The following is a 27,293-nucleotide window of genomic DNA, read 5'->3' on the forward strand; positions in this document are numbered from 1 at the left end:
TTTCATAAAAAGTGTCCATTGGCCGGTTGCAGTGTCTCATGCCTGTAATCCCAGCACTTTGGGAGGCTGAGGAGGGCAGATCACGAGGTCAGGAGTTTGAGACCAGCCTGGCCAATATGGTGAAATCCCATCTCTACTAAAAATACAAAAATTAGCCAGGCCTGGTGGTGGGTGCCTATAATCCCAGCTACTCGGGAGACTGAGGCAGTAGAATTGCTTGAACCAGGGAGGCAGAGGTTGCAGTGAGCTGAGATCGTGCCACTGCACTCCAGCTTGAGTGACAGAGTGAGACTCTGTCTCAAAAAAAAAAAAAAAAAAAAAACGAAAGAGTGTCCATTATCTATACTGGAAAAATTGAGATTGGGATTTTTGACATGAAGTGCGGAAATGTGGATTGGGTCCATTTAGTTTGCCTAAACAGATGATGAAATACTAACTGTTTTACGAAGCATTCCCTAGTGCAAAGTTTTGCCTGTGTGTCTAGTGACGGGAACAGTAAGAATGAGGCTTGGAAGGTGGAGCGCATTGTGGGCCTGTCATGGGTGGGGCCAGCAGCACATGCATGCCTGGCTCACAGAGCAGCCTTTGGGTGTTCTTTTCCCAGAGGAGCTCTACGGTGACTTTGAAGACTTGGAAACGGGACATGCACAAGGGAAAATCGGGCCCCGACACTCAGGTATGACTTTGTCGTAGCTGGCTGTTCTTGGTCATTGTGTTCTGAGAGAGGCCCACATTGAGAAATGCAAATCTTACTTGTGATGTGTGAAGATTGCAGACTGGATGGATAGATTCCTTCCTAAAGGGTGGGGATGTGGGGACCAAAGAGAAGCTTTCTTGTTTACTTATTAAGTTTTGGACGACAGTTACTACCGTTTCTTGCCATAGTCATTTGCCAAGACCACTGTGATTTTTCACTCACAGAAGTCTTAGCTTCTCAGACTTACATTCAACCATTGCCATCATTCTCCTCTTTAAATTTAAGTGTCATTTAAAAGAATGAAGTCCCTGTTCTCCCTAATATTTCTTTAGAACAGAGTCTGGGAGCATCTGGGTGAGGGACATGTCTGTTATTTTTATTCTAGTTTGTGTTCCCAGCCAGCTTAAGGAATAGCAGCTAATTGTAATGCAGATGTAACAATTTCCTGTAGCAGTACCATGTTATTCAGAGACAAAGGTTATGTTGTGTTTTGTTTTGTTTTATTGATAATGATAACAGATTTTTGCTAACATTTTTGTTTAAATAGAACTTTAAAAAATGTAATGTTTAAGGAAAAGACCTTCATTAACATACACAAAATTTTTTCTTCTGGAAATTTAAGAATGAAGATATAGAGAAACAAGGAAGAAATTGACCCCGATGAAGAAGAAAGTGCCAAGAAAAAGCATTTGGATAAGAAGAGAAAATTGAAGGAGATGTTTGATGCGGAATATGATGAAGGAGAAAGCACATATTTTGATCTTAAAGGAGAAATGCAGAAAGAAGCGCAGGTGAGAAACCTCAGTTCCTCTCAGCCCCTTGTCAAGACTATCACATAGTGCAGGAATCCCTGACTTTCTTTGGGTCCCTGCTTCCTATCCTGCTTCTGTGCCTTTCATTTGGACTCCTGGGTAGATGCATGTGAGTGTGTTTATTCATGCAGTGAGCTCATTGTTTCTATAGTCAGAAGATCACCAGAAAAAGATCCATACCTGTTTTGTAACAAGAATTAGGAAACCAAAGTGACTGAGACATGGTCTCTACTTTTGAGACTTTTACAATGTAGTGATCTGAGACAGTGTGTTTATTTCAGTGCAAGCCAATGCAGCCTATTCCGATCGCTGCTCCCTGATTTGAATGGCAGGTGATCAGTGGCCCGTGTGGCTTATGGACACAGCAGAGCTCCCAGGGGAAGTGCTCTGAAAACTCATCCTGGTCAGAGTTCAGAAGGACATGTGGAGTATAAGGTCAGGTGTGGAGATAAAGGGAGATGGTGTGGCCCTCCTGCCTGGGGGTGCTGAGCAGGTTGCTGGAGGCGGTGATCTGACTCTGAAGGAGACAGACACAGAAACGTGTGTACAGTTTATGGTGAGCATCTGAGTTGCGTCTTGTTAGTGAGGTCAGGAGTGCCTGTGTAAGGTGGAACAGATTAGGTATATGATTTGTGAAGTGGAGTTTCATCGTAGATCTTCATCTAGTCAAAGGACTGTTTCCTGATTAGGCATTAGCTTAGTGGTTGCTAGTCTGTGTTGCCCTTTGAAAGGCATGACTAGGCTAACTCTGAAGTTTCTGCTTCACACCATTTACAATTTAAAATTACCTAGAGCCCTGTGGGCCATTGGAAAAGACTGAATGTTTCACTCTGAAATGGGAGTCCTTGGAGGGTTTTGAGCAGAGGAGAGACATTCAGGTAATCAGATCACTCTGCCAAGACATCAGTCCGGTAGAGATCAGTCCGGTGGCACAAACCAGAGGGCTGGCAGTGGAGATGAGACAAAGAGTCAAACCCGGATAGAGTTTATTTGGAAGCTGGGTCAGTAGGATTTCCTGGTGGACTGAATGTGGGGCGTGTGAGAGGAAATGAGGATGGCGACTGGAAGTTCCTGGAAGGATGGGTTGTTTCAGGTTAGATAGGAAACTGTCTGCAGATGCAGTTTTGGGAAGATGATGTTTGTTTCGGCTGGGTAACATGCAGACAAGCGGAGTGTCAAGTCTGGAGAGACAGGTCTGGCCAGGGACTTAGATGTACAGCCCTCAGCATGTAGATGCCACTTAACTCTGTGAGGTGGCCGGGGAGTGAGTGCAGAGTGACTGGGAGGAGCAAGACTGGCATGGGCGAGATGGGGCGATTGCGGCCGTGAGGCCTGAGCAGTGCCTAGGAGGGAGAGGGAGAAGCAGTGTGAGCATGCAGGCATGCAGGAGTCCAGTTGTACATGGAGGCGAAGCACTGTTCAGATCCCGCTGCAGTGTTAACTATGGTAAAGGCAGAGTTGACCACTGGAGGAGTCCTTCAGCGTGGAGGCCTTCAGCGATCTTGGCAAGCACCGATTTTCATGGATGTAGGAGAATGGGAGCAGAGGAACTGGAGGCTGCAACTGTGGAAAACTTTTGTGGGGTTTTGCTGCAGAGAGAAGCAGAGAAATGAAGCAGTTTTTGGTGGAAGAAGTGGAATCAAAAGGTTTTGAGATGAGAGAGAGAACAGAGGGAAGAGCTGTTGGAATAAAGTCCAGGAAGAGTGGATGGTGTCTAGTGAGCAAGTGATGTGTGGCCCTGAGTAGAGGCATGGACAAATCATCTGTGCCTGAGCTGCCCGTAGAACTTTCTGTGATCATGGAGATGCACGTCTGTGCTTCCCAATATTGTAACACTGGCCACAGGTTGATATGGACCACTTCCAGTGTGACTAGTGGGATTGAGGAACTGCATTTTAAATATTATGTAATTGTAATTAATTTTAATTTAAATAGCCACACATAGCTCCTCTATGGGGCAGGTCAGAGCTCTGATAAGGCTGGATATGGGAGGAAACCCTGGTAGAGGGTTGACCGTAGAGGTTCTTTTGGTTTTGGAGTGAATCAGGAAACAGCCATCAGCTGAGTGAAGGTGAGGGTGGTGGTGGGTGTTTGAAGACAAGGGAAAAGTGTGAAAGAATTATTTGGAGAGGAAGGAAAGAAAGTGTGGACTGGGGATGTTTCCAATGTTCGAGCACGCAGGGCTCCACAGTTATCTACATTTGCTGTCCCTTGGAGCAGGAGAGAAGAAAATGGTTGGGACATATTCTGAACAGACTGTAGAGGTAAAATGTGTAGGTTTTTTTGTTTGTTTGTTTGTTTTTTGAGATGGAATCTCACTCTATTGCCCAGGCTGGAGTGCAGTGGCACGATCTTGGCTCACTGCAACCTCCGTCTCCCAGGTTCAAGCGATTCTCTCACCTCTGCCTCCTAAGTAGTTGGGACTACAGGCACGCACCACCATGCCCAGCTGATTTTGGTATTTTTAGTAGAGACGGGGTTTCACCATGTTGGCGAGGCTGGTTTCAAACTCCTGACCTCATGTGATCTGCCTGCCTCAGCCTCCCAAAGTGCTGGGATTACAGGCATGAGCCACTGTACCCGGCCAAATGTGTAGTATTTTTAATAGGATAAAGCCTACATAATTCTGTCCACAGTTCCTTTACTTAGAAATTGCTCATTTGTTCATGTTAATCCTATGTTTATTACAAATAACAGCATACAGGTTTTCCCCCCCACCCCATCATGTACAGCTGAATCACGTAGAATTTGAAGATCAAGATGATGAAGCCAGAGTTCAGTATGAGGGTTTTTGACCTGGGATGTATGTCTGCGTTGAGATTGAAAATGTTCCCTGTGAATTTGTGCAGAACTTTGACCCCCATTACCCCATTATCCTGGGTGGCTTGGGCAACAGTGAGGGAAATGTTGGACACGTGCAGGTGGGTCCCTTTGCTGCGTATTTGGTGCCTGAGGCTCTGTGGATTTCCCCTCCATCAATCATCTTACCCTCTCATCCCCCTCAGATGCGTCTGAAGAAACATCGCTGGTATAAGAAAATCCTCAAGTCCCAAGATCCAATCATATTTTCTGTAGGGTGAAGGAGGTTTCAGACCATCCTGCTGTATTATATCGAAGACCACAATGGAAGACAAAGGCTTCTAAAGTATACCCCACAGCACATGCATTGTGGAGCAGCCTTTTGGGGTAAAATATGATTACAATAACTTGCCTATTGCCGAGATTAAACTTTACAGGCTGTGTTATTTTAGCTTTGTGCTTTTCCTTTCATAAAATTCCACTCCTAAGATGCTTCTCTTTTCTGGGAGCGGGGAGGTGGTTTGGAGTATATATGTACATCTATATCCAAATCTAAATGTCCATATCCAGTATGTTAAACTAGAATCTAAAATTTCTGGTTTGCTATATTTCTTTTTTTCCTTTTCCTGTAAGACCCTATCACTCCACAGGGAACTGGTTTCTTGGCAATACAGTCTGTCAGTGGCATAATGGTAACTATCTTGGACGATTTCTTTTACAGATTGGTTTGAGAAATATATCCTGAATGTGGGTTATTATGTACATGAGACTTTAAGTTGAAAATTACTCATTTTTATTAATATAAAGTAAATTTCCCTTTGCTTTTAATCTTTGTACATCCTTTTCAGTAGGGTGTGGGATTAGAGGAGGGGAGGTGGAAGAATTATAATGGTACATTTCCTATTTTTATGCATCTTTTGTATTTATTTATCTAAGCAAGTATTTAAGCAGTGCTCACCATTTGCTAAGCACTATATGAGGTTATGAGGAGCCGTCAGAGACCACCCAGACACAAGACTCCCTGCAGCTGTGCTGGGGTAGCAGTCTGTTCACTCCATTTTCATTTGACCAGTCAGGCAGGGCAGGGTTTACTGGTCCCATTTAACAGAGAAGAAAGCAGAATAATGAGCAGATGGAATCTTACCTGGAGGTCCAAATTTTAATTTCCTAAACATTGCAACTGTATTTTTCTTTTCCATTTCGTTCCAAATAAATCATTATAGTAAAATTACATTCCTCTGAAATCACTCTCAGGAAAGTACTCAAGTAGCCTTTTTTTTCTTTCTTTCTTTTTTTTTTTTTTTTTTTTTTTGAGACAGAGTTGCACTCTGTCTTCCAGGCTGGAGTGCAGTGGCACGATCTTGGCTCGCTGCAACCTCTGCCTCCTGGGTTTAAGTGGTTCTCCTGCCTTGGCCTCCCGAGTAGCTGGGATTACAGGTATGCCCCATCATGCCGAGCTAATTTTTGTATTTTTAGTAGAGATGGAATTTCACCATGTTGGCCAGACTGGTTTCAAACTTCTGACCTCCGGTGATCCACCTGCCTTGGCCTCCCAAAGTGCTGGGATTACAGGTATGAGCCACTGTGCCTGGCCTCAAGTCACCCTTGTTAGTTTGGCTTACCAACTTTAAAGTTTTGGATTGCTTTTGTCAAACCACTGGCTTGCAAGTTCAGATGGTCTCTCTTGTTTTTCTTAACTAATTGTAAGTAAAATTCACTTTGGTAATTTATTGTGTCACATAGAATTGAAGTTTTTCTCTTGCTAATATTATTCCTATTTTCAAATTTTGGGGCTCCTGTTAGCCTGATTTTCAGATAGCTGCCACAGGAGTTGTCCTTGATCTGGATAAATCCATAAAAATTGTGAAGAAATTAAAGCTAACTGGTTTTCCATATAAAATTTTCAAGAACACTTCATTTATTAAGGTCTGTATATCTATATATTCTCATATTTATAAATGTCCATATTGTTTGAGAAAAGGAATGAAATACCTCTAAAATGTGGGCCTCATATTTTTAGAAAAGTGTTTGAAATCTTTTATAAACTTCATATTTTGTTTGCTCCTTTATATTCTGTATTACTTAAATATGCTCAAAAAAGCAGTGGTAAACAGCTATTTAGGAATTGAGGCTGTTACTCCTGACTTCCACGTGAGACTGCTACAGAACTCATATTGAAAATATGTCATTTTATCCACTAGGTTTTGTTTCCTACTTTTTAAATTGGTGTTAAGAAAGGGAAAAAAATCAGAAGTTTGTCTAACTCAGTAGAAAAATCGACAAAGCATTTGCAGACAACTTGGCAAGGGTACAGAGAAATGGATGTACTGTTTTTCAGTATTTGGGGAGGGTGGTTTGAGCAGCATTTATTGACAATTTCATTAGTGGGGATGTTTCTATTGAAAACACAGAGTTAGGAAGTCATAAAATGTTCTTGCAATATAAGGTAATAATACCACCGGCGTTTATCTTACTGTTTTCATGTTCTAAGTGCATGCATCTGAGTAAAAGGATCTGGGCTGCAGTCCAGTCTGAGAGATGCCAGCAAAGGCTTCCTAGGCCAATTCAGTCCAGTAAATCCCTCTTCGATCTTCTCTTCCACACAGACAGCGGTGATGAGCATGCCCATGAACTCACATGATTATTTTGGGGAAAATGAAAGAGTTGTATTCTTTTTGAGGTAGTAATTCCACTTTCAGGGGCAAATACATTTTGATTATTTTATCACCCTTCAGTGAGTTGTTTTTGTTCTTTAATCAAGGATGTATGTTTGAAGTAAGAAGTAAAGCATAAAGTATATGATTTTGTGTGTGTGTGTTTTTATCTTGCTATACCTGTAGGGAATGTTTAATTCTGCCTTGGAAGTGGCCAAATTTGAAGATGTGATTCGAACTGTCAGTGGGATAAGGGGGCAGATCAAGAGAGCACTCTGAGCTCCAGAAGGAGCTTTCCAGGGTAGCTTTGAGGATAAGCTGCGGATGAGCGGTGAGTGTCTTAAGTAGTGTTCAGGGCAGGGTGTTACCATTCATGCTTGACTTCTAGCCAGTGTGACAAGAGGTTGGAGTCAGGTCTCCAGGGAGTTGAGCAGCTCCAGCCTTAGATCTCCCAGTCTTATGCAGTGTGCCCATTTGCCTTGTGTCTGCAGTCCCCTGGCCACACCCAGTAACAGTTCTGTGATCTATGAGAATAGTTTCCTTAGCGAGCTTTCCCTTCAAATACTTTGCAGCCAGGTAGAGAAGTTTGGAGTGAAGGTTTTGTTCTTTGTTTCTTCACAATATGGATATGAATCTTCTTTTGAAAACATTAAAGTAAATTACCTCTTTTCACATATTGTCTTCATGCGAACTTGGTATCCTGTTTCCATCCCAGCCTTCTATAACCCAGTAACATCTTTGTTGAAACCAGTGGGTGAGAAAGACACCTGGTCAGGAATGTGGACCACGGGCCAACTCAGGCTCGCCCATGGTGTCAGACTAAAGACAAACAAGGACTCTCTGTATAAGGTACTGGTCGTGTGTATGTTAGTGGAGATGAAGCCTGTGCTCTACAGACAGGGAGTCACACAGACACTTTTCTATAATTTCTTACATACTTTGAATGTTCAAGTATAAAGTCTAATGTTAAATTTGATTGAACAATTGTATATTTGTGGGATATTTTGGAATGGAACACCAAAAAGTGGCAATAGTGGTTCTTTCTGGATTGAAGGAAAACTTTTCTTTTTTAAAATAAATTTTATTTTATATATTTGAGGTTGACAACATGATCTTAAAGGATACATATAGATAGTAAACTGGTTACTATAGTGAAGCAAATTAACATAGCTACCATCTCACATAGTTAGATTTTTGTTTGTGTGACAGGAACAGCTAAAATCTACTTATTTAACAAAAATCCCAAAGACAATATATTTTTATTAACTATAGCCCTCATGATGTACACTAGATCTCTAACTTGTTCATTCTACGTGTCTGCTACTTTGTATTATTTTAATGTACATCTCCCCATTTCCTATTGGTCATTTCCTATTTGGCCCATTTTTCAACTGGGTTGTTTTTCTGCTATTAAGTTGTAAGAGTTCTTTACTGATTTTTGGATATTAACACTTTATCAGATATGTGGTTTGCAAATATTTCTTCCAGTCTGTAGGTTCCCCTTTCATTTTGTTGGTTGTTCCTTTGCTGTGCAGAAGCTTTTTAGTTTGATGCAGTCCTCCTTGTTTATGTTTACATTTGTAGCCTGGCTTGTGGTGCGATATCCGAAAAATTATTGCTAAGGCCAATGTCAAGAGGCTTTCCCCCTATGTTTTCTTCTAGGAGTTTTATGGTTTCAGGTCTTAAATGGGTCTTTGGTCTTGTATCTGTTTTGAGTTGATTTTTGTGTATGATGTATGATCAGGGTCCAATTTTATTCTTTTGCATGTGAAAATCCTATTAGTGAAGAGACTATCTTTTTTACCATTGTGTTGTCTTGTTTGCCCTTGTCAAAAATTAGTTGACAGTATATGTTTGGATTTATTTCAAAGGTCTCTGTTATGTTCCATTGGTCTATTTTTTTGTTTTTATGCCAGCACCATACTGTTTTGATTACTATAGCTTTGTAATACAATTTTAAATCAAGAGGTGTGATGCCTCCAACTTTTTCTTTCACAGTTATCTGTTGGCTGTTTGGGGTTTTTTGTGGTTCCATATGAGTTTCAGGATTGTTTTTTCTTTTCTTTTCTTTTTTTTTTTTTTTGAGGTGAAGTCTCACTCTGTCACCCAAGCTGGAGTGCAGTGGCATAATCTCGGCTCACTAAAACCTCTGCCTCCTGGATTCAAGCAATTCTTCTGCCTCAGCCTCCCAGGTAGCTGGGACTACAGGCACATGCCACTATGCCCAGCCAATTTTTGTAGTTTTAGTAGAGACAGGGTTTCACTATGTTGGCCGGGCTGGTCTCCAACTCCTGACCTCATGATCCACCCGCTGTGGTCTCCCAAAGTGCTGGAATTACAGGCGTGAGCCACTGTACCTGGCCAGGATTGCTTTATTCTGTTCTGTGAAGAATGTCATCAGAACTTTGATGAGGATTGTGTTAAATCTGTATATTTGCTTTGGGTAGTGTGAATATTTTAACAATATTAATTCTTCTGATCCATAAACATAGGGTGTCTTTTCATTTGTTCATGTCTAAATTTCTTTCATCAATGTTTTATGGTTTTTAAGTGTACACATCTCTCACCTTCTTGGTTAAATTTATCCCTAAGTTTTTGGTTTTCTTTGATGCTATTGTAAATGAGATTATTTTCTTGATTGCTTCATCAGCTAGGTTATTTGTATACAGAAATGCAACTGATTTTTATATGTTGAGTTTATACCTTGCAGCTTAACTGAATTGATTTAGTAGTTCTCACAGTTTTTTGTGGAATCTTTGGAGTTTTTTACGTAAAGGATCTTGTCATCTGCAAATAGAGATAATTTTACTTCTTTAATTTAGTTGCCTTTTTTTTCTCATCTGATTGCTCTTGCAAGTACTCTATTGAATAAAAGTGATGAGGCTGGCCATCCCTATCTTGTACTCAATCTTAGTGGAAAAGCTTTAGTTGTTCCCCACTAACTATGATTAGACTGTGGGTTTTTCATAAATGGTGTTTATTATGTTGAGGAACTTTCCTTCTATACATAAACTATTAAGAGGTTTTATCAAGAAAGGTTGCTAAACTTTGTTAAATGCTTTTACTGCATCAATTGAGGTGACCATGTCATTTTATCTTTCATTTTGTTAATGTGATATATCACATTGATTGATTTACATATTTTAAACCAGCCTTGCATGCCAGGGATAAATCCCACTTAAACACGATGTATAATGTTTTTGATGTGTTGTTGAATTCTATTTGCTAAAATTTTTTTAGGATGTTTGCATCAGTATTTAATTTATTGGAGAAATTGACCTGTAGTTTTTGTTTGGTGTGTGTGTGTGTGTGTGTGTGTGTGTGTGTGTTTTGGTTTGGCTTAGGTATTAAGGTGATACTGGCCTGGTAAAATGTGTTTGGAATTATTTCCTCTCACTCTGTTTTTGCGAAGAGTTTAAGAAGTAAACTCCCAGGGGATGGGAGTGACTCTGGACATGGGAGTGACATGATAGTGACTCTGGACCCTGCAGTGGTGGGACACAGCAGCATCTCAGTCTCTGAAAGGCCAGGCACATCATCAGCAAGGACCCCAGAATGGTGGAGCACTACTGTGGCTTGGGCCCTCAGGGGCAGGAACCAGTGCAGCAACTACTTCTCTCCCTGGGGAAGCAGGTGCCTGGGCAACTCAGATTCTCCAGGGCTAGTCCAGTTCCAAGGAAGCAGGGTTCTACAGTTGTTTGTCCTGAAGGGCAAGGTACCCCAGTTCAGCCAATGCCATTTTCCTGGGATATGGGGGTGCCATGTTGGCTCATCCCTGGCAGGTGTGGCTGCTCAGCTCAGCCAAGACACTGATTCCCTGTGAAGCAGGGCAGTGCTTCAGCTCTCGTGCAGTGGGGGGTGTGACTGCTTAGACTGGCCAAGACACTGATTCCCTGGAAAGCAGGGCACCAAGTCAGCTCAGGCTCCAAGGGGCAGGGCGCAATGGCAGCTGGGAGGGGAGGGGCACAGCAGCGTGGCCCCGCAGGTGAGGTGTATGCTGTGATGTGGACATCATTTGTTCCCACCAGCCATTTGAAATTTCATCCATTTGAAATTTGATTCCAAATGTGGTGGTGTGGGAGGTGGGGCCTAGTGGGAGTTATTTGGGTCACAGGGCAGATCCTTTATGAATAGATTAATGCCTTTTCATGGGACTGGATTAGTTACCAGGAGTGGATTGTTATCAGAGTGAGTTCAGGTTCCTAGACTCTTGTGTTTCCTCTCTTGCCATGTGAGCCCCTTGCATACACCTGTTTCGCCTTCCACTTTCCCCATGAGATGAAGCAGCACAAGACCCTCGCCAGTTGTGCTGCCCGATCTCGGACTTTTCAGACACAAGCAGGGTGAGCCAAATAAACCTTTTTTATAAAATAAGTTACCCCGAGTCTCAAGTATTCTGTTACAGCCACACTAAATGGCCTAAGACAGTGTAACAGCGGCTCGGGGGTGGTGGGCCACTAGGTGGGTGTGATATAGAGCAACAAAGCCTGAGGATGGAAGAAGGGTGCGGTGGCTGCTCACCCTGGGTGGGACATGCTCCCGAAGTGGTCCAGGTCCAGGAGGGCATGTTGCAGCAGCAGCTGGTCCATGGGGGTGGGGCACAATGTCAGTTCCTTCTCTGAGGGGAGTGCTGGGGCTACTGGGCCCCTCTTGCTTCCTTATCCCTGCAGGGAGACATCCCTTCTGCTTCAGGCTGATCCCTCTGGGGGAATGGGTGGTGGGGGCCAGATGTTTCCTTCCCTCCTTTATGTGACCGTCCTGTTTTCCAGGCTCTACTGGATTTCTGCTACTCCTTGATGCACTCTGGGGCTCTCCTTTAGTGACTTTCATCAAAATATAGCTGTTTGCTGCTTTGGCTGTCTTTGTCAGGGGATGAGTGCAAGGGGCTATTGATCAGCCCCTTGCTGGCATCACTCCCTCTTAAACTTTTCATTGGATACTCTTTTGAACTATTTTTTCCCCCACCATATACATGTATTTTTTAAACGTTAATGTGCTAATTTCTACTGAAGCAATGTGGATTTTTCTGAAAGCTTTAATGTTTTAATAAGCTTTTTATTGAAATGTTAATGTACATACAGAAGAGTGCCCGAATCATAAGTGTGTATCTAGATGAACTGTAGCACACCAGGCTGCCACGCGCTGGACCAAGCAGTAGCCTTGACCTGTGGCCTCTCCCAGGCACTGCTGCCCCAACCCACAAAATAGCTACTTTCCCAGTTCCTGATGTAGATTTGTTCTGCCTGGTTTTGACTTCTATAAAATACAACACATTCTATTTAGCCTGGCTTCTTTGGTTCAGTATTACAGAACACATCCATGTTCTTGTCTATGGCAGACATTGATTTATCGTCATTGTTGAGTTCCATTATATGACTGTGTCACCATTTTTCCATTGATGAGTGAAATGATTTCCTATTTTTGGCTGTTATCCCATGGCCCTGAACAGTAGGTCTGGATATGGGACTTGCAGGTATGCAGGGGCACACCCACTTCTGCTGGAGGATCCCTGGGTGGAGTGGAGACTCCAGGGCACCTGTGGTCTGCTTCAGTGTGGAGGCTTCTGTGTTGTGTTCTGGGAGCACAGTGGCTTGGCCTCCGCCACCAGCAGCAGCTTAAAGAGTTCCTGCTGTTCCACATGCTTGCCAACAATTGGCCTCTTCAGTTTTTTGTTTTTTTTTTTTAGGTTTTCAGTGCCTGCCTGGACTTGTGTTTTCATTTAGATTTTGGTTTCTTAGAACTTTCGTTATTCTCTTCACAGCTTAACAATGCATTTGAAAAGATTTGTTTTCATGTGGAGTATTCCGTTTTGTAATAAGAGGGTTGTTCAAGGCATCAGTCTGCCACTCTGCTAGAAACAGAATTCTCCCAGGCATTTCTTTTTATATAAAGTAGTTAATGAAATTTTGAACCATCTTACATGAATTTTTATTAAAATACACTTCAGGATGTGGTGCCCATTATCCATTCTACTCTTTTGTAACAAGTAGATTTCTCTGAATTCTTGAATTTGAAAACAATTGGGGTTCCTAAACAGAGAATATGGAATATTATTGGGGATGATGTCTTTAATAATACATTTCAAGATAGGAGAAACTTTTTCTATATAGCTGACTTTAATAAAAGGCTAGGGCAAAACTTTCAATATATTAACAGTATTTATGAGGCAGTTAAGAATTTGGGTCATCTCAGTCTCCACTAAAAATACAAAAAGTTAGCCAGGTGTGGCGGCGGGCACCTGTAGTCCCTGCTACTTGGGAGGCTGAGGCAGGAGAATGGTGTGAACCCGGGAGGTGGAGGTTGCAGTGAACCAAGAGCATGCCACTGCACTTTAGCCTGGGCAACAGAGCAAGACTGCGTATCAAAAAAAAAAAAAAAAAGAATTTGGGTCATCTCAATTAAACAAAGAATTTAAGATTACATTGAAAATTCAGTACAGAGTATTTTGCCTTCATCTGTTGTTTGAGTCTCCCTTCTTTCAGCCATCCTTCCATCAGAAATAGAATACCAAGTTAAACTTCTTAATTAGAATCAGGAATCAGGACTCTTTGGCGGCTGATTGAAGGAAGAACTGTCCTTAAATCCAGAGTGGGCCGGGCATGGTGGCTCATGCCTGTAATCCTAGCACTTTGGGAGGCCAAGGCAGATGGATCACCTGAGGTCAGGAGTTCAAGAGCAGCATGACCAACATGGTGAAACCCCATCTCTACTGAAAATACACAAATTAGCCGGGCATGGTGGTGTGTGCCTATAGTCCCAGATTCTTCGGAGGCTGAGATAGGAGAATTGCTTGAACCTAGGAGGTGGAGGTTATGTGAGCCAAGATCACACCACTGCACTCTAGCCTGGGTGACAGGGCGAGACTCCATCTCAAAAAAAAAAAAAATCCAGAGCGGTTGGTAGTCAAGACAAAAAGCTAGATTATTTTTGTTAGTCTGGGAACTAAAAAAAATAGTTGTAACTTTGAAGTCTTTTTATGGATCAACATGAAGATTGAGGGATCTCAAACAGAAAGGGCATCCTGGTGGCAAAGGTTAATCATTAGCAGACTGCAAGAGTAGTTTCAATGGCAAGAAAGCAGCAACAGAATCAATGAAAACAAAGCAATGATTAGAATGCCCTTTCCCCTTCTCCTCCTGACTTGTAGACACTGATTGTCTTCCTTAGACTTAGGGAACCCCTTAGGTTCTTGAAAAATTCAATGATCAGGCTATAGTAGATGGTCCCCAGTACACAGCACAAGATTTTTTGATAAACTGGACATTTTGAGACCCAAATAACTAATTAGAAAAATCAAACATGTGAAACTACTTTATCCTATGCATAGGGGTTATTCTGGAAATAAAATGTACAACATTGGAATCCTGAAGGAGAAAAGTCCTAAAAGTTTCAATATCAAGAATCCTGCACCTGCTGCTACTTATCTAGCGTTTTGCTTGATTTCTGGCTGATGAAGTTGCACAACTCTTGAAAACTTAAAAACTTGAAAATTTGTCACTTGAAAACTACTTGAACCAAACTATGAAATCTCACCTGATATATAAGATGCAATTGTTACAATTATTTTAAACTTCAATTTACTGTTTTGCTCTATCAAAAGAAAGTTTCAACTCTGCTAGTTGAGTACACACATCCTAAACAAGTTTCTGAGAATGCTTCTGTCTAGTTTTTATGGGAAGATATTTCCTTTTTCACCTTAGGCCTCAATGCGCTCCAAATGTGCACTTCCAGATACTACAAAAACGGTGTTTCAAACCTGCTCTATGAAAGGGAATGTTCAACTCTGTGACTTCAATTCAAACATCACAGAGATGTTTCTGAGAATGCTTCTGTCTAGATTTTATATGAAGATATTCCCGTTTCCAACGAAATCCTCAAAGCTATCCAAATATCCACATGCAGATTCTACAAAAAGAGTGTTTCAAAACTGCTCTATCAAAAGAAAGGTTCAACTCTGTCAGTTGAGTACACCCATCACAAACAAGTTTCTGAGAATGCTTCTGTCTGGTTTTTATGGGAAGATATTTCCTTTTTCAACATAGTCCACAAAGCGCTCCAAATGTCCAGTTGCAGATACTACAAAAAGAGTGTTTCAAACCTGCTCTATGAAAGGGGATGTTCAACTTTGTGACTTGAATGCAAACATCACAAAGACGTTTCTGATAATGCTTCTGTCTAGATTTTATCTGAAGATATTCCCGTTTCCAACGAAAACCTCAAAGCTATCCAAATATCCACTTGCAGATTCTACAAAAAGAGTGTTTCAAAACTGCTCTATCAAAAGAAAGGTTCAACTCTCCTAGTTGAGTACACACATCACAAATATGTTTCTGAGAATGCTTCTGTCTAGTTTTTATGGGAAGTTATTTCCTTTTTCACCATAGGCCTCAAAGCGATCCAAATGTCCAATTCCAGATACTACAAAAAGGGTGTTTCAAACCTGCTCTATGAAAGGTAACATTCAACTCTGTGATTTGAATGCAAACATCCCAAAGATGTTTCTGAGAATGCTTCTGTCTAGATTTTATAGGAAGATATTCCCGTTTCCAACGAAATCCTCAAAGCTATCGAAATATCCACTTGCAGATTCTACAAAAAGCGTGTTTCAAAACTACTCTATCAAAAGAAAGGTTCAACCTTGTTAGTTGAGTTCACACATCACAAAAAAGTTTCTGAGAATGCTTCTGTCTAGTTTTTATGGGAAGATAGTTCCTTTTTCACCATAGGCCTCAAAGCGCTCCAAATGTCCACTTCCAGATACTATAAAAAGTGTGTTTCAAACCTGCTCTATGAAAGGGAATGTTCAACTCTCTGACCTGAATGCAAACATCACAAAGAAGTTTCTGAGAATGCTTCTGTCCACTTTTTATATGAAGATATTCCCGTTGCCAACAAAATCCTCAAAGCTATCCAAATATCCACTTGCAGATTCTACACAAAGAGTGTTTCAAAACTGCTCTATCAAAAGAAAGGTTCAACTCTGTTAGTTGACTACACAAATCACAAACAAGTTTCTGAGGATGCTTCTGTCTAGTTTTTATGGGAAGATATTTCCTTTTTCACCATAGGACTCAAAGCAATCCAAATGTCCATTTCCAGATACTACAAAAAGAGTGTTTCAAAACTGCTCTATGAAAGGGAATGTTCAATGATGTGACTTGAATGCAGACATCCCAAAGAAGTTTCTGAGAATGCTTCTGACTAGATTTTATGTGAAGATATTCCCGTTTCCAACAAAATCCTCGAAGCCATCCAAATATCGACTTAACAGATTCTACAAAAAGAGTGTTTCAAAACTGCTCTATCAAAAGAAAGGTTCAACTCTGTTAGTTGAGTACACACATCACAAACAAGTTTCTGAGAATGCTTCTGTCTAGTTTTTACGTGAAGATATTTCCTTTTTACGATAGTCCTCAAAGCGCTCCAAATGTCCACTTCCAGATACTACAAAAAGAGTGTTTCAAACCTGCTCTATGAAAGGGAATTTTCAACTCTGTGACCTGAATGCAAACATCACAAAGAAGTTTCTGACAATGCTTCCGTCCACTTTTTATATGAAGATATTCCCGTTTCCAATGAAATCCTCAAAGCTGTCCAAATATCCACTTGCAGATTCTACAAAAAGAGTGTTTCAAAACTGCTCTATCAAAAGAAAGGTTCAACTCTGTTAGTTGAGTACACACATCACAAACAAGTTTCTGAGAATCCTTCTGTCTAGTTTTTATGGGAAGATATTTCCTTTTTTACCATAGGCCTCAAAACGCTCCAAATGTGCACTTCCAGATACTACAAAAGGATTGTTTCAAACCTGCTCTAAGAAAGGGAATGTTCAACTCTGTGTCTTGAATGTAAACATCACAGAGTTGTTTCTGAGAATGCTTCTGTCTAGATTTTCTATGAAGATATTCCCATTTCCAACGAAACCCTGAAAGCTATCCAAATATCCACATGCAGATTCTACAAAAAAGCATTTCAAAACTGCTCTATCAAAAGAAATGTTCAACTCTGTTAGTTGAGTACACACATCACAAACAAGTTTATGAGAATGTTTCTGTCTAGTTTTTATGGGAAGATGTTTCCTTTTTCACCGTAAGCCTCAAAGCGATCCAAACATCCACTTACTGATACTACAAAAAGAGTGTTTCAAACCTGCTCTATGTAAGGGAATGTTCAACTCTGTGACTTGAATGCAAACATCACGGAGATGTTTCTGAGAATGCTTCTGTCTATATTTTATATGAAGATATTCCTGTTTCCAATGAAACCCTCTAACTATGCAAATATCCACTTGCTGATTCCACAAAAAGAGTGTTTCAAAACTGCTCTATCAAAAGAAAGTTCAACTCCGTTACTTGAGTACACACATCACAAACTTGTTTCTGAGAATGCTTATGTCTAGTTTTCATGGGAAGATATTTCCTTTTTCACCATAGTCCACAAAGCGCTCCAAATGTCCAGTTCCAGATACTACAAAATCAGTGTTTCAGACCTGCTCTATGAAAGGGAATGTTCAACTCTGTGACTTGAATGCAAACATCTCAAAGAAGTTTCTGGTAATGCATCTCTCTAGATTTTATATGAAGATATTCCCGTTTCCAACGAAATCCTCAAAGCTATCCAAATATCCACTTGCAGATTCTACAATAAGAGTGTTTCAAAACTGCTCTATCAAAAGAAAGCTTCAAGTCAGTTAGTTGAGTACACACATCTTAAACAAGTTTCTGAGAATTTTCCTGTCTAGTTTTTATGGGAAGATATTTCCTTTTTCGGCATAGGCCTCAAAGCGCTCCAAATGTCCACTTACAGACACCAGAAAAGGAGTTTTTCAAACCTGCTTTATGAAAGGAAGTGTTCAACTCTGTGACTTGAATGCAAACATCAAAAAGAAGTTTCTATGAATGCTTCTGTCCACTTTTTATATGAAGATGTTCCCGTTTCCAAGGAAATCCTCAAAGCTATCCAAATATCCACTTGGAGATTCTACAAAAAGAGTGTTTCAAAACTGCTTTATGAAAAGCAAGGTTCAACTCTGTTAGTTGAGTACACACATCACAAAGAAGTTTCTGAGAATGCTTCTGTCTAGTTTTTATGGGAAGATATTTCCTTTTTCACCATAAGCCTCAAAGCGCTCCAAATGTCCAGTTCCAGATACTACAAAAAGAGTGTTTCAAACCTGCTCTATGAAAGGAAATGGTCCACTCTGTGACTTGAAAGCAAACATCACAAAGAAGTTTCTCAGAATGTTTCTGTCTACTTTTTATATGAAGATGTTCATGTTTCCAACGAAATCCTCAAAGCTATCCAAATATGCACTTGCAGATTCTACAAAAAGAGTGTTTCAAAACTGCTCTGTCAACAGAAAGGTTCAACTCTGTTAGTTGAGTAAACACATCCTTCACATTTTTCTGAGAATGCTTCTGTCTAGTTTTTATCGGAAGATATTTCCTTTTTCACAATAGGCCACAAAGCGCTCCAATGGCCAGTTCCAGATACTACAAAATCAGTGTTTCAAACCTGCTCTATGAAAGGGAATTTTCCACTCTGTGACTTGAATGCAAACATCACAAAGAAGTTTCTGAGAATGCTTCTGTGTAGATTTTATATGAAGATATTCCTGTTTCCAACGAAATTCTCAAAGCTATCCAAATATTCACTTGCAGATTCCACAAAGAGAGTGTTTCAAAACTGCTGTTTCAAATGAAAGGTTCAACTCTGTTAGTTGAGTACACACATCACCAACTGGTTTATAAGGATGCTTCTGTCTAGTGTTTATGGGAAGATATTCCCTTTTTCACCATAGGCCTAAAAGCGCTCCAAATGTGCACTTCCAGATACTACAAAAAGAGTGTTTCAAACCTGCTCTATGAAAGGGAATATTCAACTCTGTGACTTGAATGCAAACATCACAGAGATGTTTCTGAGAATGCTTCTGTCCAGATTTTATAGGAAGATATTCCCGTTTCCAACGAAATTCTCAAAGCTATCCAAATATCCACTTGCAGATTTTACAAAAAGAGTGTTTCAAAAGTACTCTATCTTACGAAAGGTTCAACTCTGTTATTTGAGTACACACGTCACAAACTAGTTTCTGAGAATGCTTCTGTCTAGTTTTTATGGGAAGATATTTCCTTTTTCACCATAGGCCTCAAAGCGATCCAAATGTCCTCTTCCGGATACTACAAAAAGTGTGTTTCAAACCTGCTCTGTGAAAGGGAATGTTCAACTCTCTGACTTGAATGCATACATCACAAAGATGTTTCTGAGAATGCTTCTGTCTAGATTTTATATGAAGATATTCCCATTTCCAATGAAATCCTCAAAGCTATCCAAATATCCACTTACAGATTCTACAAAAAGAGTGTTTCAAAACTGCTCTATCAAAAGAAAGATTCAACTCTATTAGTTGAGTACACACATCACAAACTTGTTTCTGAGAATGCTTCTGTGTAGTTTTTATGGGAAGATGTTTCGTTTTTCACCATAGGCCACAAAGCGCTCCAAATGACCAGTTCCACATACTACAAAAAGTGTGTTTCAAATCTGCTCTATGAAAGACAATGTTCAACTCTGTGACTTGAATGCAAATATCACAGAGATGTTTCTGAGTATACTTCTGTCTAGATTTTATATGAAGGTATTCCCGTTTCCAACAAAATCCTCAAAGCTATCCAAATATCCACTGCAGATTCTACAAAAAGAGTGTTTCAAAACTGCTCTATCAAAAGAAAGGTTAAATTCTGTGAGTTGAGTACACACATCACAAACAAGTTTATGAGAATGTTTCTTCCTTGTTTTTATGGGAAGATATTTCCTTTTTCACCATAAGCCTCAAAGCGATCAAAACGTCCACTTCCACATACTACAAAAAGAGTGTTTCAAACCTGCTCTATGAACAGGAATGTTCAACTCTGTGACTTGAATGCAAACATCCTAAAGATGTTTCTGAGAATGCTTCTGTCTAGATTTTATATGAAGATATTCCCGTTTCCAAAGAAATCCTGAAAGCTATCCAAATATGCACTTGCAGATTCTACAAAAAGAGTGTTTCAAAACTGCTCTATCAAAAGAAAGGTTCAAATCTGTAAGTTGAGTACACACATCACAAACTAGTTTCTGGGAATGCTTCTGTCCACTTTTTATGGGAAGACATTCCGTTTTTCACCATAGGTCCCAAATCTCTTCAAATGTCCACTTGCAGATTTCACAAAAAGAGTGTTTGAAAACTGCTCTATGAAAGGGAATGTTCAGGTTTGTGAGTTGAATGCAAACGTACCAAAAAAGTTTCTGAGAATTCTTCTGTCTTGTTTTTACGTGAAGGTATTCCCTTTTCCAACAAAATCCTCAAAACTATCCAGATATCCACTTGCAGATTCCACAGCAAGTGTGTTTCAAACCTGCTGTATCAAAAGAAAGGTTAAAGTCTGAGAGTTGAGAACACACATCACAAAGAAGTTTCTGAGAATGCTTCTGTCTAGTTTTTATGTGAGGATATTTCGTTTTTCACCATAGGCCTCAAAGCTCTCCAAATGTCCACTTGAAGATACTATAAAAAGAGTGTTTCAAAACTTCCCTATGAAAAGGAATGTTGAACTCTGTGAGTTGAACGCAAACTTCACAAAGTAGATTCTGAGAATGCTTCTGTCTGGTTTTTCTGTGAAGAAAACCCCGTTTCCAACGAAATCCTCAAAGCTATCCAAATATTCCCTTACAGATTCTACAATAAGAGTGTTTCAAAACTGCTCTATCAATAGAAGAGTTCAACTCTGTGAGTTGAGTACACACATCACAAGGAAGTTTCTGATAATTCTTCTGTCTAGTTTTTATGCGAAGATATTTCCTTTTTCATCATAGGCCTCTAAGCGCTAAAAATGTCCACTTACAGATTCTATAAAAAGAGTGTTTCACAACTGCTCTATGAAAAGGAATGTTCAACTCAGTGAGTTGAATGCAAACATCACAAAGAAGTTTCTGAGAATGCTTCTGTCTAGTTTTTATGTGAAGATATACCCGTTTCCGACGAAAGCCTCAATGCTATCCAAATATCCACTTGCAGATTGTACAAACAGAGTGTTTCAAACCTGCTGTATCAAAAGAAAGGATGAACTCTGTGAGTTCAGTACACACATCACAAGGACGTTTCTGAAAATTCTTCTGTCTAGTTTTTATGGGAAGATATTTCGTTTTTCACCATACGCCTCAAAGTGCTCCAAGTTTCCACTTACAGATTCTACAAAAAGAGTGTTTCAAAACTGCTCTATGAAAAACAGTGTTCAACTCAGTGAGTTGATTGCAAGCACCACAAAGAAGTTTCTGAGAATTCTTCTGTCTAGTTTTTATGTGAAAATATTCCCGTTTCCAACGAAAGCTTCAAATCTATCCAAATATCCACTTGCAGATCCTACAAAAAGAGTGTTTCAAAACTGATGTATCAAAAGAAAGGTTAAACTCTGTGAGTTGAGTGCACACATCACAAAGAAGTATCTGAGAATGTTTCTGTCTAGTTTTTATGTGAGGATATTTCGTTTTTCACCATAGGCCTCAAAGCGCTCCAAATGTCCACCACCAGTTACAAAAAAAAAGAGTGTTTCAAAACTTCTGTATGAAAAGGAATGTTCAACTCTGACAGTTGAATGCAAACATCACAAAGTGGTTTCTGAGAATGCTTCTGTCTGGTTTTTATGTGAAGATATTCCCGTTTCCAACGAAATCCTCAAAGCTATCCATATATCCACTTGCAAATGCTGCAAAAAGTGTTTTTCAAAACTGCTCTATCTAAAGAAAAGATGAACTCTGTGAGTTGAGTACACACATCACAAAGAAGTTTCTGAGAATTCTTCTGTCTAGTTTTTATGGGAAGATATTTCCTTTCTCACCATAGACCTCAAAGCGCTCCAAGTTTCCACTTACAGATTCTACAAAAAGAGTGTTTCCAAACTGATCTATGAAAAGGAATGTTCAACTCAGTGACGTGAATGCAAGCATCACAAAGAAGTTTCTGAGAGTGCTTCTGTCTAGTTTTTATGTGAAGTTATTCCCATTTCTAACGAAATACTCAAAGCTGTCCTAATATCCACTTGTGAAGTCTACAAGAACAGTGTTTCAAAACTGCTATATCAAAGAAAATGTTTACCTCTGTAAGTTGAGTACACACATCACAAAGTAGTTTCTGAGAATGCTTCTGTCCACTTTTTATGTGAAAAGAATTCGTTTTTCACTGTAGGTCTCAAATCGCTGCAACTGTCCATATGCAGATTTCACAAAAAGAGTGTTTGAACACTGCTCTATGAAAGGGAATGTTCAAGTCTGTGAGTTGAATGCAAACATAGCAAAGAAGTTTCTGAGAATGCTTCTGTCTAGTTTTTACGTGATGATATTCCCGTTTCCAACGAAATCCTCAAAGCTCTCAAGATATCCACTTGCAGATTCCACAAAAACTGTGTTTCAAACCTGCTGTATGAAAAGAAAGGTGAAACTCTGTGAGTTGAGTACACACATCACAAAGAAGTTTCTGAGAATGCTTCTGTCTAGTTTTTATGTGAGGATATTTCGTTTTTCACCATAGGCCTCAAAGCGCTGCAAGTGTCCACTTCCAGATACCACAAAAAGAGTGTTTCAAAACTTCCCTATGAAAAGGAATGTTCAACTCTGTGAGTTGAACGCAAACGTCACAAAATAGTTTCTGAGAATGCTTCTGTGTTGTTTTTATGTGAAGATAATCCCGTTTCCTATGAAATCCTCAAATCTATCCAAATATCCACTTGCAGATTCTACAAAATGTGTGTTTCAAAACTGCTCTATCAAAAGATAAGTTCAACTCTGTGAGTTGAGTACACACATCACAAAGAATTTTCTGAGAGTTCTTCTGTCTAGTTTTTATGGGAAGATATTTCCTTTCTCACCATCAGCCTCAAAGCGCTCCAAGTTTCCACTTACAGATTCTACAAAAAGAGTGTTTCCAAACTGCTCTATGAAAAGGAATTTTCAACTCAGTGAGTTGAATGCAAGCATCACAAGTTTCTGAGAATGCTTCTGTCTAGTTTTTATGTGAAGTTTTCCCCGTTTCCAAAGAAATACTCAAAGCTGTCCGAATATCCACTTGTAAAGTCTACAAGAAGAGTGTTTCAAAACTGCTGTATCAAAGACAAGGTTTACCTCTGTGAGTTGAGTACCCACATCACAGAGTAGTTTCTGAGAATGCTTCTGTCCACTTTTTATGTGAAGAGATTTTGCTTTTTACCGTAGGTCTCAAATCGCTCCAAATGTCCACATGCAGATTTCACAAAAAGAGTGTTTGAAAACTGCTCTATGAAAGGGAATGTTCAAGTCTGTGAGTTGAATGCAAACATAACAAAGAAGTTTTTGAGAATGGTTCTGCCTACTTCTTATGTGAAGATATTCCCGTTTACAACTGAAGCCTCAAAGCTGTCCAGATATCCACTTGCAGATTCCACAAAAAGTGTGTTTCAAACCTGCTGTATCAAAAGAAATGTGAAACTCTGTGAGTTGAGTACCCACATCACAAAGAAGTTTCTGAGAATGCTTCTGTCTCGTTTTTATGTGAGGATATTTCGTTTATCACCATAGGCCCCAAAGCGTTACAAATGTACACTTCCAGATACTAGAAAAAGAGTGTTTCAAAACTTCCCTATGAAAAGGAATGTTCAACTCTGTGAGTTGAGTGCAAACATCACAAAGTAGTTTCTGAGAATGCTTCTGTCTGGTTTTTATGTGAAGATAATCCCGTTTCCAATAAAATCCTCAATTCTATCCAAATATCCACTTGCAGATTCTACAAAAGGGTGTTTCAAAACTGCTCTATCAGTAGAATAGTTCAACTCTGTGGGTTGAATACACACATCACAAGGAAGTTTCTGAGAATTCTTCTGTCTAGTTTTTATGCGAAGATATTTCCTTTTTCACCATAGGCCTCTAAGGGCTCCAAATGTCCCCTTACAGATTCTACAAAAAGAGTGTTTCAAAACTGCTCTATGAAAAGGAATGTTTAACTCTGTGAGTTGAATGCAAACATCACAAAGAAGGTTCTGAGCATGCTTCTGTGTAGTTTTTATGTGAAGTTATTCCCGTTTCCAATGAAAGCCTCAAAGCTATTCAAATATCCACTTGCAGATTCTACAAAAAGTCTGTTTCAAAACTGCCGTATCAAAAGAAAGGTTCAACTCTTTGAGTTCAGTACACACATCTCAAGGAAGTTTGTGAGAATTCTTCTGTCTAGTTTTTATGGGAAGATATTTCCTTTTTCACCATAAGCCTCAAAGCACTCCAAGTTTCCACTACCCGATACAACAAAGAGTGTGTTACAAAACTTCTCTAGGAAAAGGAATGTTCAACTCTGTGAGGTGAATGCAAACATCACAAAGTAGTTTCTGAGAAAGCTTCTGTCTGGTTTCTATGTGAAGATATTTCGTTTCTCACCATAGGCCTCAAAGTGCTCCAAATGTCCACTACCAGATACAACAAAAAGAGTGTTTGAAAACTTCTTTATGAAAAGGAATAGTCAACTCTGTGAGTTGAATGCAAACATCGCAAAGTAGTTTCTGAGAAAGCTTCTGTCTGATTTTTATGTGAAGATATTCCCACTTCCAAAGAAATCCTCAAAGCTATCCAAATATCCACTTGCAGGTTCTACAAAAAGTGTGTTTCAAAAGTACCCTATCAAAAGAAAAGTTCAACTCTGTGAGATGAGTACACATAAAACAAAGAATTTTCTGAGAATTCTTCTGTCTAGTTTTTATGGGAAGATATTTGCTTTCTCACCATAGGCCTCAAAGCGCTAAACACTTTTTTCTACAAAAAGAGTGTTTCCAAACTGCTCTATGAAAAGGAATGTTCAACTCTGTGAGTTGAATGCAAGCATCACAAAGAAGTTTCTGACAATGCTTCTGTCTAGTTTTTATGTGAAGTTATTCCCGTTTCCAACTAAATACACAAAGCTGTCCAAATATCCACTTGTAAAGTCTACAAGAACAGTGTTTCAAAACTGCTGTATCAAAGGAAAGGTTTTACTCTCTGAGTTGAGTACATACATCACAAGGTAGTTTCTGAGAATGCTTCTGTCCACTTTTTAGGTGAAGATATTTCATTTTTCACCATAGGTCTGAAATCGCTCCTAATGTCCACATGCAGATTTCACAAAAAGTGTGTTTCAGAAATGCTCTATGAACGGGAATGTTCAAGTCTGTGACTTGAATGCAAACATAACAAAGAAGTTTCTGAGAATGCTTCTGTCTAGTTTTTACGTGAAGATATTCCCGTTTCCAATGAAATACTCAAAGCTATCCATATATCCACTTGCAGATTCCACAAAAAGTGTGTTTCAAACCTGCTGTGTCAAAAGAAAGGTTAAACTCTGTGAGTTGAGTACAGACATCACAAAGAAGTTTCTGAGAATGCTTCTGTCTCATTTTTATGTGAGAATATTTCGTTTTTCACCTTAGGCCTCAAAGCGCTCCATGTGTCCACTTCCAGATACTACAAAAAGAGTGTTGCAAATCCGCTATGAAAAGGAATGTTCAACTCTGTGAGTTGAATGTGAACATCACGAAATAGTTTCTGAGAATGCTTCTGTCTGGTTTTTATGTGAAGATAATCCCTTTTCCAACGAAATCCTCAAAGCTATCCAAATACCCACTTGCAGATTCTACAAAAAGTGTGTTTCAAAACTGCTCTATCAATAGAATAGTTCAACTCTGTGAGTTGAGTACACGCAACACAAGGAAGTTTCTGAGAATTCTTCTGTCTGGTTTTTATGTGAAGATGTTTCCTTTTTCACCATAGGCCTCTAAGCACTGCAAATATCCACTCACAGATTCTACAAAAAGAGTGTTTCAAAACTGCTCTATGAAAAGGAATTTTCAACGCAGTGAGTTGATTGCAAGCATCACAAAGAAGCTTCTAAGAATGCTTCTGTCTAGTTTTTATGTGAAGGCATTCCCATTTCCAATGAAAGCTGCCAAGGTGTCCAAATATCCACCTGCAGATTCTACAAAAAGAACATTTCAAAACTGCTGTATCAAAAGAAAGGTTAAACTCTGTGAGTTGAGTACACACATCAAAAAGAAGTTTCTGAGAATGCTTCTGTCTAGTTTTTATGTGAGGATATTTCGTTTCTCACCATAGGCCTCAATGCACTCCAAATGTCCACTACCAGAAACAACAAAGAGTGTGTTACAGAACTTTTATATGAAAAGGAATGTTCAACTCTGTGAGTTAAATGCAAACATCACAAAGTACTTTCTGAGAAAGCTTCTGTCTGGTTTTTATGTGAAGATATTTCGTCTCTAACAATAGGCCTAAAAGCGTTCCAAATGTCCACTACCAGATACAATGAAGAGCTGTTAGAAAACTTCTCTTAGAAAAGGAATGTTCAAATCTGTGAGTTGAATGCAAACATCACAAAGTAGATTCTGAGAAATCTTCTCTCTGGTTATTATGTGAAGATATTCTCGTTTCCAACGAAATCCTCAAAGCTATCCAAATATCCACTTGCAGATTCTACAAAAAATGTGTTTCAAAAGTGCTCTATCAAAAGAAAAGTTCAACTCTGTGAGTTGAGTACACATAATTCACAGAAGTTACTGAGAATTCTTCTGTCTAGTTGTTATGGGAAGATATTTCCTTTCTCACCATAGGCCTCAAAGCGCTCCAAGTTTCCACTTACAGATTCTACAAAAAGAGTGTTTCCAAACTGATCTATGAAAAGGAATGTTCAACTCAGTGAGGTGAATGCAAGCATCACATAGACGTTTCTGAGAATGCTTTGGTCTAGTTTTTATGGGAAGTTATTCCCGTTTCCAACGAAATACTCAAAGCTGTCCTAATATCCACTTGTAAAGTCCACAAGAACAGTGTTTCAAAAGTGCTGTATCAAAGAATAGGTTTAACTCTGTGAGTTGAGAACACACATCACAAAGTAGTTTCTGAGCATGCTTCTGTCCACTTTTTATGTGAAGAGATTTCGTTTTTCACCATAGGTCTCAAATCGCTCCAAATGTCCAAATGCAGATTTCACAAAAAGAGTGTTTCAAAACTGCTCTATTAAAGGGAATATTCAAGTCTTTGAGTTGAATGCAAACGTAACAAAGAAGTTTGTGAGAATGCTTCTGTATAGTTTCTACGTGAAGATATTCCCGTTTGCAATGAAATCCCCAAAGCTATCCAGATATCCACTTGCAGATTCCACAAAAAGTGTGTTTCAAACCTGCTGTATCAAAAGAAAGGCTAAACTCTGTGACTTGAGTACACACATCACAAAGAAGTTTCAGAGAATGGTTCTGTCTCGTTTTTATGTGAGGACATTTCATTTTTCACGAT

The 27,293-nt window shown here is 39.5% G+C and overlaps 1 protein-coding gene across 2 annotated transcripts in view; it reads right to left on the bottom strand.

Moving 5' to 3' along the window:
• Window positions 1-1,180: 1,180 nt before the first annotated feature.
• The window catches only part of LOC117978678 (monofunctional C1-tetrahydrofolate synthase, mitochondrial-like), a 120,194-nt gene continuing 94,081 nt past the window's right edge, over window positions 1,181-27,293 (bottom strand). The window contains exon 4 of one of the 2 annotated variants that reach the window (XM_034951660.3): window positions 1,181-3,098. In XM_034951660.3, the coding sequence (XP_034807551.3) occupies window positions 3,003-3,098 (96 nt within the window). In that variant the 3' untranslated portion in view covers window positions 1,181-3,002. The remainder of the gene's footprint in view (window positions 3,099-27,293) is intronic. The other variant, XM_055091850.1, reaches the window with a different exon arrangement.

The sequence above is a fragment of the Pan paniscus genome, chromosome 11 (genome assembly GCF_029289425.2).
Source record: "Pan paniscus chromosome 11, NHGRI_mPanPan1-v2.0_pri, whole genome shotgun sequence".
Lineage (NCBI taxonomy): Eukaryota > Metazoa > Chordata > Mammalia > Primates > Hominidae > Pan > Pan paniscus.